General features: G+C 43.2%; 1 protein-coding gene and 1 gene segment (V, D, J or C); both read left to right on the top strand.

The window, feature by feature from the left end:
- The window catches only part of LOC101950827 (Ig kappa chain V-III region MOPC 63-like), a 403,290-nt gene that overhangs the window by 204,425 nt on the left and 185,997 nt on the right, over window positions 1-12,868 (top strand).
- LOC101949913 (immunoglobulin superfamily member 3-like) lies at window positions 6,136-12,206 on the top strand. Its single transcript, XM_065597427.1, has 3 exons — window positions 6,136-6,513; window positions 10,314-10,776; window positions 11,876-12,206. The coding sequence occupies exons 1-3, from the start codon at window positions 6,156-6,158 to the stop codon at window positions 12,204-12,206; spliced, it is 1,152 nt and encodes a 383-aa protein (XP_065453499.1). The 5' UTR covers window positions 6,136-6,155.

Raw genomic sequence — 12,868 nt, 5'->3', positions numbered from 1 at the left:
GATTGAAAGATCTTTCTTAAGTGTAACATTAGCTTCAGTGCCTGCCATGAAGTATAATGCTCATGTAATCATTTATAACACAATCTAGGTGAGTGTGATAGATCACACATCTATGTTAATTTAGATTTTGGTTGTTGTTTCAGCCACCAGAATCCCTTCCAATATTTCCAGGAAACAGAGGCACCATTGACTGCAAGGCCAGTAGAGGCATTATCAATGCTTTAGAAGGGAACCAACAGAAATCCACACAAAATCCTAATATTCTTATTTATCTTGCTTGTCTTGCCACTGGGATTCCCACCCCTTTCAATGGCAGTAACCAGGAGTATGATTTCACCTTCATAACCAGCTAAAGATGATGGAGATTACAATTGTCAACAAGGCTATGATACTCCTTGCAAAATGATACAACCAATACGTAACCCTCCCTCAGCTGTTCTGTTCAGTGTATCAGTTCCTACTACTTCCCACTGAGATCAGTGAGAACAGGTTTAGTTCTCCCAATGAAATCAATGAGAACAGGATCAGCGCCATAGGATCCACAACAAAAATCTTTCGTGGGTAAGAACCTCACTTCTTCAGATGCAAGAAGATGCTTGCATCTGAAGAAGTGAGGTTCTTACCCACGAAAGCTTATGCTCCCAGTACTTCTGTTAGTCTCAAAGGTGCCACAGGACCCTCTGTTGCTTTTTACAGATTCAGACTAACACGGCTACCCCTCTGATACTTGACAACAAAAATCGTAAATCTTCTTGCTTAATTCCAACCTGCTTTCTTCAATTGAGCTTCTTGAGTCTCTTATTTAGCTTAAATAAGAGATGGTGAAAGGGTCACTTGATTATAGTCTGTAAGTACGTTCATGGAGATAAAATATTTGATAATGGACTCTTCAATCTAGCAAAGAAAGGTAGAACACGATCCAATGGCTGGAACCTAGACCAATTCAGACGGGAAATAAGGCATACATTTCTGCTGTAGCCCACGAAAGCTTATGCTCTAATAAATTTGTTAGTCTCTAAGGTGCCACAAGTACTCCTGTTGTTCTTTCTAACACTGAATGTTATTTACCTTTGGAACAATTTACCAAAGGTCATGATCGATTCTCCATCACTGATGATTTGTAAATCAAGATTGGATGTTTTTCTAAAAGTTCTGCTCTAGGAATTATTTTGAGGCAGTTCTATGGGCTTTGTTATACAGGAGGGTCAGACTTGATGATCAAAATGGTCCCTTCCGAACTTGGAATCTATTAATCTTTCTAGAGGAATATAACGGAGTGTAACTGAGATCAGAATCAGGCCCATTGATTTTAATGGGAGTTACCTGTATCTGGCCATGATAGAATCAGTCTCTATATGTCTAAGGGCTGAGCTTCTGACACAACGGATGAAACGGGAGGCTTAGTATACTCAGAACTACCTGATCTTTCTTTCCTTCTCTGAGCGGTTATAAAACGTTGTGTTTCACTCTCCATCATTTAATGATCAGCCCTGGACAGCTCAGATGCATTAGAATGATCTCACAGGCTCAGTTCACCTGGTTGTTAGTGCCGTGGATCCAGGGTAAAAATTAAACGAAGAGGGAACAGGACAAATTAAAAGTATAATTGGCCTTTAAAGGAAAATGAAAAAAGAGTCAGAACTCTAGTCTATCAAGTCCCGAATATTCCTCAGAGTTGCACCAGTTTCTGATTGCATTTCAAATTGCAAAGAGAGAAAGAACATTTTCAGATGTAAAGGCCTGATCCAAAACCCGGGGAAGTCAGTGGGGCCCAGATCCACCGAGGGACTATTGTGTGAGATTCTTACTCTCTCTTTGGCTCAACTAATATTTAATTATTGCATTAAAGTGGAACATGTTCAACAAGAGAGTAAGAGAGACCCACATCAAAACATCCCATAGCCCCGTGGTCAAGTGAACTAAGCTACTTTTCACCAGTGGAGGATCAATCCCTTATAGTCACTGCTACTAAACGGTGCTGCACTTCAAAGCTGGATGTTACAGTGCAAGTCTAGCAGCTTCTTAACGAGCTTGCAAAGTGCAGACAGTATAGATCTCAGCTCTACAAATGAATGAGCCATCCAGTAAATAAAAGTTCAAAGCACTGTTATAATAAAATCAAAGCTGACCTATTAAAAAGGTACCTATTTTACTATATTAACCTGTTGAAATGTTGATATTAACATGTTGGAATGGAGGTCACTTGTCCGGCTAGCAAGTGTCTAAAAGAATTCCAGCATATCCTTATGTATCTTTATACGTGTGAGCATCAGGCCAATCTATGCAAGCCTCCATCCACTGAAGTCAACACAATCATGGCACCTGAGAACGTGGCCCAGTATATTTAACGTATTATTTCAAACCCTTCAACTAGTGCTACAGAACATTGTCATGGCCACTAGATGGCAACACTTACCCAGGCTGTTCTGCAGCATCTGAAATTTCAGCTAAGTCCTTTATAACAAAGTTAACACAATAGTAAAACTGCTCCACCCATTTGGAAGGAATGCAGATAAATCAGTTCTGCTGCCCCCACACTCATCAGCTCTGGTCTTCATTATTCTCACCCCCTCCTCCCAGCCTTCCCAACATCCACAGTCCCCTGGTGCAAGGGACATGACGGGTGGACAGAGGTGTAATTTAACCTCCCTCCTTCGCGGTCAATGAAAATGTCTGGTGCTAACAGGACCCTGGACAAGCGCCTACTCTGCTTACTTCTTAGTCTGCCTCCTGTCCCTTGGAAATCCCAGATCAGTTCAGTTTTAGCGAGTCTGACCCTGACGACACTCCCACAACCAGTCGACTCAAACAGATGATGCTGGAGTTCATTACTACCAGCATTACCATGGTCCCCAGCGCTTTCTGCAGCCTCTTTCTGTCATTACTTATAAACTTCTCAACTCACAAACTGCAAATCTCAATTCTCTGTTTCTGTTGAATGGAAAATACTCCACATTATTCTAATGTTAAATTCAGCCCAGCCACCCAACATCTCTGTTAACTGTAAACTGTGAGAAGAGTTAGATTAATAGAAAAATCCCTGCATATGTAATAAACACTCAGATTGTCTTGACAGGCCATTTATTTTTTTAGATTTTGCTTAAAAGGCACCCTCTGCTTCTTCTAGCCCAATCAGTAATCCATTCTGTAACTGCTAAGCCCAGAACTTTGAGAAAGACTTTGGGTTTCCGTAAGTAGAACAGGTCGTGTGTAGTCAGTATGGGAGCTAGAGAACTAGGCTATACCCAGAAACCTCAGTAAAGCTTCCCCTTTACATCCACAATAACAGAGTGCCTGTCTCTGCTCTACTCTGTCACATGACAACACTATTCTCTTGCCAGCCTGCTCCCATCAGTTGACACAATGGAGGAAAAATTAGAGAGAAAAGAAAGGTTTGGGAAAAAACATTTTTGCTATTAGCCAATTTAAATTTAATAAAACCCTAACAAACAAGGCCTAGATCCATCTGAGTTAAGATGACATAAACTGGAAGTAAGTCCATTGACTTTGGCTCCTAAGGACAGCATGAAACTCTACATTGACAGTCCATCAAATACGCCACAGACAGGATCCCATCATTTAGATTTTCCTTCCTCTTAACCTGTAAAAACATGTGAAAGGGAAGAAACATGCAGTAGCTAGCAGACATCGTGGCTGATGAGTTAGAGTGTCCCAGCACCTCTGGGACCCAGTAGGTCTGTGTAGCAAAACCCCTTAGAAATTATATGTGCTATGAAGTAACATACTTAGTGCTTATCTACTGCTCTCTGTGCACAGATCTCAAAGTGCTGTACAGTACAGAGTCACTGTTGTTACTAATAAGGAAGCTGAGACAGTGACAGGGGAAGGCACTTAGACAAGCTCTCCCAGCAATTGAGTGGCAGAGCTCATTGTCCGTCCAACTTGAATACCAGCAGAAAAGCCTTCAGTGACATAATTCAGCCTGATGCAACATTAACTCTTCCACAGCTCCTGTGTTATGGGGAAACACCCTTTGGAATTCCGGGTTCCAGAAGACAGTGGCCAGGGGAAGCCTTGGCAGCCCAGTGGGTCAGGGCTGAGGGACAAGAGCAGACTGCCCTGGAGCCAGCACAGAAGCATGGATTCCCCCGCACACTGATGACCCCAACCGATGGGCATCCCCCAAGGATGTGCTGAAATCTTGGGCTGGATGTACTGCCTCTTCTACAACGGACCCTGGCAACTGAATGGATTGGGAAGAGCTCTAGAGAAGGATCCTTGCACCTTTCTTCAGAAAAATCTCTAGTTGTTTAGATCCCGTTCAACTCACTGTCTCTTAAAGCCCCTAATATACCACTTCTCTGCCCAGGAAGAATTATAACTACATGGGATGATTCACTGTGAAATTAAAGATCCTTGTGAAGACCCCTCTGTGAATCTGCTGAAGGCCCAAGCTACCGATGGGGCCACGACACACACATTGGGGACAGACACTGGAGATCCACATCCACACTGGAAGTTGATTTGAGGATTATCTCCTTCAGAGAGAGAGCAACCAATCATAATAGTCACTTTCCACAGACAAACTCTTCCACCATTTGGAGCCGTTCGTATCTGGGATTTCGGTTCAGGACCAACTCTAATCTAAACACTGCAAATACAGGGCAAAGATCTATGACTCTTAGACCTGAGCTACACTTAATACTTCTCACAGCACAGCTGTGCCAGTCTGGGTGTGATTTTTCACCAACATAGCTACGTTACTATAAAACCCAGTGCAATTATGCAGGCCTAGAACTGTTGTGGCCAGTATAGATGATGTCCCTTGGGGAACTGGTGTAAACTGTACTGGCAGAAGCACTTTTATGCTGGGAGAAGCTGCAGCCACACTAGGAGGATTTACCAATATAGTTCAACAGGTATAGCTCTGCCAGCAAAACTTTTCCAATGTAGACAAGGCCAAACTCACTGTAAAGATGAGATGATGTTAATAAGAAATTAGATGATATGAGATGTTGTTATAGGACAAGAGATGTTAAGCTGAGTTGTATGATGCAGTATATTGTGGGATGAAGACCAGATTACTAGGTGCACAGACACACAGTCTTGGACTCCTGGACAGACACTCCATCCAGATAGGTCACTTGGATCTCTGTGTGGTGGTTGAATTCGAAGGGTCATTGGTTGGCTCCTTAGGAGAGAGGGTGCAGGATCACAGAAGGGGTTGGAGAGCTAGACTGTGATTGGGAAGGGAAGCACTGCTGGGCTCTTATAAGATCACACTTTCCCTCTGGCAGTAGGATGCAGAGAAAACTCTTATGTTACTATAGTGCTTATTCTGGTTAAATAAAAGCTTAGTAGTTTTTCAAACCCAGAAGTGGGAGGCCCTGAAGGGATCTTCTTCACAGGCAAGTGTCCTGAGAGGAAGATTAGAGGGTTAAAAGGGCTGTTGAACAAGCTGTGTGTCCTGGAACTGGAAGATCGGGACACACACACACACTGAGTGGTACCTCACCTCACAAGCAGTCCCACTGATATCAATAGAAGGGATAGCAAAAACAAGCTTCTCAGGTTCTGGCTCAAAGTTACCAATGATATAGACACACACACTGGGTATTAAAGCCATGTTGATAACAAGGCCAAAGCCAAGTCCATGTGTGCAATTCTCAGCTTCATCAACAGGAGTTGCACTCTTAGGCAGAGGGCTATACAAGGCCCTTTCTTTGCAATGAGGCACAGGAAATGGACCTTTACACAGAGTGGCTGCTTTGCATGCTTCCACCCACACGACGATTCCTTGCAATGCAGGGCACATATAAAAGTGTTATTTGCTAGACTTGCTACCTTAGATTCTCACGGTCTGTCAGACTAGAGGGACCAAAATGATTTCACAGACTCATCTCATCTGTCTCCTAGTGCTCTGGATTCAGGGTAAGAACATCAAGGAGATATTAGATTAAGATGATAATCTCTCACCAATGTTTATCGTAGATTTCTTCATCAAACTTAACTTAATTCTTCATCCCATGAGATCACAGGCAGATATATTTCTAGTGGACACAAGCAATGAAACTAAGTCGTTAAATGAAAATTAGACACTACATATTTGTAGTATAATTTTTTTATAATAGTATTTCATTTGGCTTGTCTTATAATGTTTTTTCTCTCATCCAGATGTCAGTGGGCAGACTGTGATGACTCAGACTCCAGAATCCCTGGCAGTGTCTCCAGGAGACAGAGTCACCATTAACTGCAAAGCCAGTTCCAGTGTTAGCAGCTACATGTCCTGGTACCAACAGAAATCAGGACAAGCTCCTAAGCTCCTCATATATGGCGCTTCCACCCGTGTCTCTGGTGTTCCAGACCGGTTCAGTGGCCGTGGATCTGACACTGACTTCACTTTCACAATCAGCCGCGTAGAAGCTGATGATGCTGGAGATTATTATTGTCAAGGCTATAATTCTCACAGTGATACAGACCAATACAAAAACCTCCCTGCTTTCTTCAGTTTCTGTTCCTTACTGAAACAGCTGTTGCCTGTAGAAAGTCAGAGTATTCTCTCCAACTGCTGCTGCCTCAAATTGATGTAGTGTCCGTGAATTTCAAACACCTCACCCAATGTCCATGTCTTCCTTCCATTTCTACAACTCCCTCACTGCAGTAGCGCAGAGACTGGAATTTACAGGGTGATTCTTAATATACTCATTGGCTTCCTTTTAACTACTGAGGAGTATTAGCTGTTATAGGCTGGATCCAATTTCCTACCAACAGTACAAAACAAGGTCAATATATAAAGCATCCAGAAATTGTGTGAGCAGAGTGACTGCCTGCCTCCCCATACAAGCCCTAAAGCAGGTGGCCCCGTTTCCACAATACGGTGCATGCCTGTCCTTGAGGCTGGTCACAGGTGAGACAGAGAGAAGGATTGTCTACACTACATTTCCTCAATCACTTCTCTATGGTCCAATAACCTACAGCGTCTGGTCCTTATTTCAGATAATATCAAATAGGAGAGAAAGTGCTGACCCCAGTTCAGTTTTTAGCTTGTAACCATTGCACATCCTCACCACCAGGGATAAAGGACTGCAGGCTGTGGCTAGTAGTAAATCATCACACCTCCCCTGCCCTTCTGGGTCTTAATTGCTTTGTCTCTTAAGTCCAGGTTGGTGGGCAGCCTTTTCCCGGGCAAATTGTACATCAATTTCCATTCGTCTTCCCTTGAGACCATCACTCAACGAGCTGGGATACCACAGAGAACCCCCTCCTGCCAGAACAGGCATCCATCCCCTCCTGTCTTGCTAGGTTAGACACTCCAGTCAGCTTCAGCACAGACAGAAAGAACAGGAGTACTTGTGGCACAGACAGAGGTTGGGCCACACCCATCTGCAGTTCACTGAAACTGAGATGCACTCAGCTCAGGGGCTTCTTAGTTAACAGAGACATTCCCAGCGCCCATTGTTCAGTCTTTCTGGGCAATTTGCAACTTGTGTAGTTTTAGCTTCTTTTGATCTTCATTCTTACTTATTTTGCTTCCTTTTCTGTCCCTACTTCCCGTTCCCGAAATAAGCAAACAGAAAATAACAAACCAGTAACCACTTTGTCTGTTCTCCAGCCACCACACTTAAAACTCACTTAAAATCACTACCGGTATCTCAAAGCAATCAGCTGTGCACAGATCCTGCTCGACTACGCCACTGTGACGGGTTGGATCACAGAAACCCCCTTGGGAGCTGCCACCCGATATGCAAAGACTACCCCTGCTCCTGTTTCCCCTGCCAGCTCAGGACTCCAGCACCCTGTCTTGCTGAGCCAGCCACTCCTGTCTGGCTCTAACACAGATCCAGGGTCTGAATCACTTGTCCCAAAGCTGCAGGTTTACCTGAAAACAGCTCACAGTAGTGTGCTTGTCTTTAGCACTCAGATGCCCGACTCCCAATGGGGTCTAAACCCAGATAAATCCGTTTTACCCTGCATAAGGCTTATGCAGGGGAAACTCATAAATTGTTTGCCCTCTATAACACTGATAGAGAGATATGCACAGCTGTTTGCTCCCCCAGGTATTAATACACACTCTGAGTAAATTACTAAATAAAAAGTGATTTTATTAAATACAGACAGTAGGATTTAAGTGGTTCAAAGTAGTAACAGACAGAACAAAGTAAGTCACCAAGCAAAATAAAATAAAATGCGCAAATCTATGTCTAATCAAACTAAATACAGATAATCTCACCCTCAGATATGTTTCAGTAAGTTTTTCTCAGACTGGACACCTTCCAGGCCTGGGCACAATTCTTTCCCCTGGTACAGCTCTTGTTGCAACTCAGGTGATAGCTAGGGGATTCTTCATGATGGCTCCTCTCCCTCTCTGTTCTCTTCCACCCCTTTATATATCTTTTGCATAAGGCGGGAACCCTTTGTCCCTCTGGGTTTCCACCCCCCCTCACTGGAAAAGCACCAGGTTAAAGATGGATTCCAGTTCAGGTGACATGATCACATGTCACTGCAAGACTTCATTACCCACTTGCCAGCACACACATATACAGGAAGACTCACAGGTAAATACAGCCATCTGCAGACAATGGGAGTCATCAAGATTCCAAACCATCCTTAATGGCCCACACTTGACATAATTACAATAGGCCCTCAGAGTTATATTTCATATTTCTAGTTTTAGATACAAGAGTGGTACATTTATACAAATAGCATGATCACACTCAGTAGATTATAAACTTTGTAATGATACCTAACAAGAGACCTTTTGCATGAAGCATATTCCAGTTAAATTATATTCACTTATCATATTTTTATAAAACCATACAGACTGCACAACGTCACACCCTCCCAATAGCACTATCATCCCATTTTACAGAAGGAGTCACTGAGACAGAACAGTTCAAGAATGAGTCTAGAAGAAGTTTATGAGGTCTATTTCCCATCTCATCCACTAACTCACTAGGCACCCTTGGATGCAACATTTCTCTCTGCCTCAGTTTACTCATCTTCTCAAACAAAGATCTCCCCTATTTACAACCTATGCTCCTCAGGACAGGGATGTCAACACTTAATTACTAATCAGTTGTTGGACAGAATTGTTTAGCATTTAGCTCCTTTTCCACAAACATGCATCTGAATTTACCTTTTAAAGGGAGAAGAAAATAGCTCATTGGGTCAAAATTATTTTTTACTAATATTGCTGATTTCATCAAATAGGTTACATAACAGACTGAAGCAAAGGAGAAACTTGGAGATGGATGGGAATTTTCTGACAAAATGGTTTTTCATTGGAAAACATCAATTCAGCAGAACTGAAACTTTTCGCGTGTAGATGAGGATGAGCAGGGATGGCACAGACTGGGCTAATCAGGATTTACCTTTGCTAACTGAGGATTCTCCCTGCTTGAAGACCCTCACCCCCCAGTTCTGTTTCTCTCTCAAAGGCAGATCACACCATTTTGTATCACAAGTTGTGAGGAGATCTCCAGTGTAGCTGTGATATTAACCAGCATCCCAGAAATCACAATATGCTGAGAACTTTTATTCTTTGTAATCCCAGACAAATGTCATTTTAACACAGACACACTTGTACCCAGGAGCGACTGGTTGAACTTGCCTATGTCACCCACGGTCCGTTCACTTCCTTTTTTGTACATGTTCATGGACCAGGTGTGAATTTTCATCTCTGAACCCATTTGCATATTTCACACCCTTCCCCTGTGGTGCTGAACTGTTATAAATGCTCCGTGTCACTCGTTATAGTTTGTTGATCAGCATCAGGCCAGTCAGACGTATCAAGATGATCTCACAGGCTCAGCTCATCTGTCTATTAATGCTCTGGATCCCGGGTAAGGATCAAACCCAGAAGGAATTTGATGAATTAAAAGTAAAATTATCCTTATAAAAGCTTAAAAGAACTAGAAATATTGTACATTGTAGATTATAGTTTATGGGTCAATCAAAATCCATTTAATTAGTTAGCTCTTTGTGGCAGGGACTGTCACTTATTGTTTGTACAGCATCTGGCACAAACGGACCAAAACTGTTAGCGGCGTTCAGGGATTACCAAAATATTAATGTTAAAGAATAAACAGGTGCCAGGACTGACTCTGATTTATGAAAATCTTTAACTTATTTTAGCTTGAATTAAGAAAATGATGTTTGAGAAAATTATGAGCCGTAGTCAAAACAGTTAGAATGAAACGGTGTCTGGAGCTCAATGTTAGCATCACGCCCAGCTGACTAGGGAGAGTCATTGTGTAAAGACGCACATGGGAATATTTTACAGACACAATGTTGTTGAGTTTGATTGACTAGATCTGTATTTGTGTTAACTTCTAGTCTCTTTGTGAATTCAGGCTCCAATGGGCAGATTGTGATGACTCAGACTCCAGAATCCCTGGCAGTGTCTCCAGGAGACACAGTCACTATCAATTGCAAAGCCAGTGCAGGCATTACAGGTGCTTATACCTACTTAGCCTGGTACCAACAGAAATCAGGACAAGCTCCTAAACTCCTTATCTACCATGCTTCCACACGTGCCACTGGGATCCCAGACCGGTTCACAGGCAGTGGATCTGGAACGGATTTCACTCTCACAATCAGCAACGTTCAAGCTGAAGATGTTGGAGATTATTATTGTCAGCAAGGCTATAGCTCACCTCTCACAGTGATACAGACTAATACAAAAACCTCCCAGTCCATTCCATTCTGTGTCACAGCTGCTTCCTTCAAACAGCCGCCTTCTCAGTGCAAATGCTACACGTTATTCGGGGGCAAACTTTCAGACCCAGAAACACACATACCTGCTGTCTCAACCATGTAATACACATAACTTAGCAGACAGTCTGTTGCTAGAGAATCTTCCCTCCACACAGAAGCGTTTTTAACTTCTCCAAAACCACAGTGGCCTTTTTTTTTTTTATTTCTGGCTTTAAATTACTTTACTCACCTCCTATTTACTGTCCTCTAGTGTCCGTCCCTTGTCGTGGGGGGACAGCTTGTGTGCTCTAACAATCCTCAGAGTCTGTGTCGGCGGGGGCTTTTTGCTCCTGGTAGGTTCAACCATGCCGGATTGGTCTGTGGGGGAGGGGCCAGACAAAACAAACACCCTGGTCCTCCAGGTTGGGGGTTAGGGACAAGGCCAACCCTGTCCTGTAAAAAGTATATATATATTACGGAAACAGCGACAGAGAAATTACTATGTGTGATGGCTTTCAGGAGTCAAGGACCTGTATAACTGCCAGTGGTGAATGCTGAAAGGAAGCCACTGGCATGAAGACTGAAGTGCTCATCACCAAGACAAAAACCAAACTTGGTTTTTGGAACATACGGACAATGTACGAAATAGGGAACCTAGCTCAGGTCAAAGCAGAGATGAGACGCTACAGCTTCCACATCCTGGGTGTCAGTGAAGCAGATGGATGGGATCAGAAAGATTAACAACAGCCTCAGAAAAAACTTTGCTGTATTCGGGATGGGATGATGGACAACACTATGAGGGTGTGGCCATCCTTTTGAAGAAAGGAGTGGAGCATTCCCTGCCTGAATGGAAATCCAGCAGCAGCAGACTTACGACAGCCAGACTGAAAGGAAAACATAATATCACCCTGATTCAGTGCTATGCTTCCACAAATGACAATGATGAAGAAGTAAAGGACAAATTCTACCTTACATTACAGGCAGAGTTATGGAGAGTACCACGTCAATACCTAACTATTGTCATGGGAGACCTGAATGCCAACCTCGGTAAGAAGAACACAAACAACAACAGAGCAATGGGAAGACATGGGTGTGGAAGCATGAATGAAAATGGAGAGAGGCCTGTTAGTTTCTGTAATAGAAATGACCCAGTCATCGGCGGAACCCTATTTCAACATCGTGAAATTCACAAGCTGACATGGTGTTATGCAAATGGCAGAGATCAGAACCAGATTGACCATATCATGATCATTGGCAAATGGCGACGTTCACTGACAGATGTGAAAGTGATAAGGGGTGCAGATGTTGGCAGCGACCACCACCTTGTGATAGCCTCCATCAAGCTAAAACTGAGAAGTGTGGGTCCAAACAAAGGACATAGACATTATGACATTGACAAGGTAAAGTCCCCTGAAGTAGAGAAAGTCTTCATACTGCAGTTAAAGAACAGGTTTCAGGCACTTTCAGACCTTGATGAAGAGGAGGGGTATGCAGATGAGGAGCTCAACAAGAAGTGGAACAAAATAACAATTTATCTAGGCTACAGGTAGAAGAGAAGGAAGGAGTGGATTACACCTAGCAAATGGAACACCACAGAAACCAGATGAGCCCTGAAGAAAAACATTTTAGACACAAAAGCCCAGAAGCTAACGGACAAATATCGCAAGCAGTATAGCAAGGCACACTGGGAGGTCAAACGCCTTGTGAGAGCGGACAAACGTCATTGTATTAATAATCTGGCAACACAAGCAGAAGATGCAGCTGCTCGTGGTGAACAAGGAACCATCTACAAAATGAGGGGGCTTATCAGTGGTAAATGGCAGACACCAACAAACACTCTCATCAGGGACACACATTCCTCACTGAAAGGGGCCCTTTTTCTTCCTTATTCTACGGAGGACCCAGCCCTCTCTCTCCACCAGCAGCATTTCGGTGGAGGTTACTGTTATTCCAGTGTTTACACATCAGTTTACAGCGTTATGACTCTATAATCACAATGGAAAAAGACAAATTCAGGGATCTTTTGAATTAAAGTGCAGAATTTCAGATGATGGCAAAAGGCAGCCCAAAGAATCTGCTGCTGTACGTTGCCCTTTTAAGTAGATTGTCACTCAAAGCAGACAGCAGCAGCAGCCACCAGCAAGCTCCCTCTGTCCCACTCCTGAGCCCTGTTGCATTCCCCCCGCCCCCACAGAGATAGGGTACAGGGACA

Source organism: Chrysemys picta, chromosome 5, assembly GCF_011386835.1.
Source record: "Chrysemys picta bellii isolate R12L10 chromosome 5, ASM1138683v2, whole genome shotgun sequence".
Classification (NCBI taxonomy): domain Eukaryota; kingdom Metazoa; phylum Chordata; order Testudines; family Emydidae; genus Chrysemys; species Chrysemys picta.
Note: the sequence above shows the minus strand (reverse complement) of the source record. Positions and strands in the feature narration are given on the sequence as shown.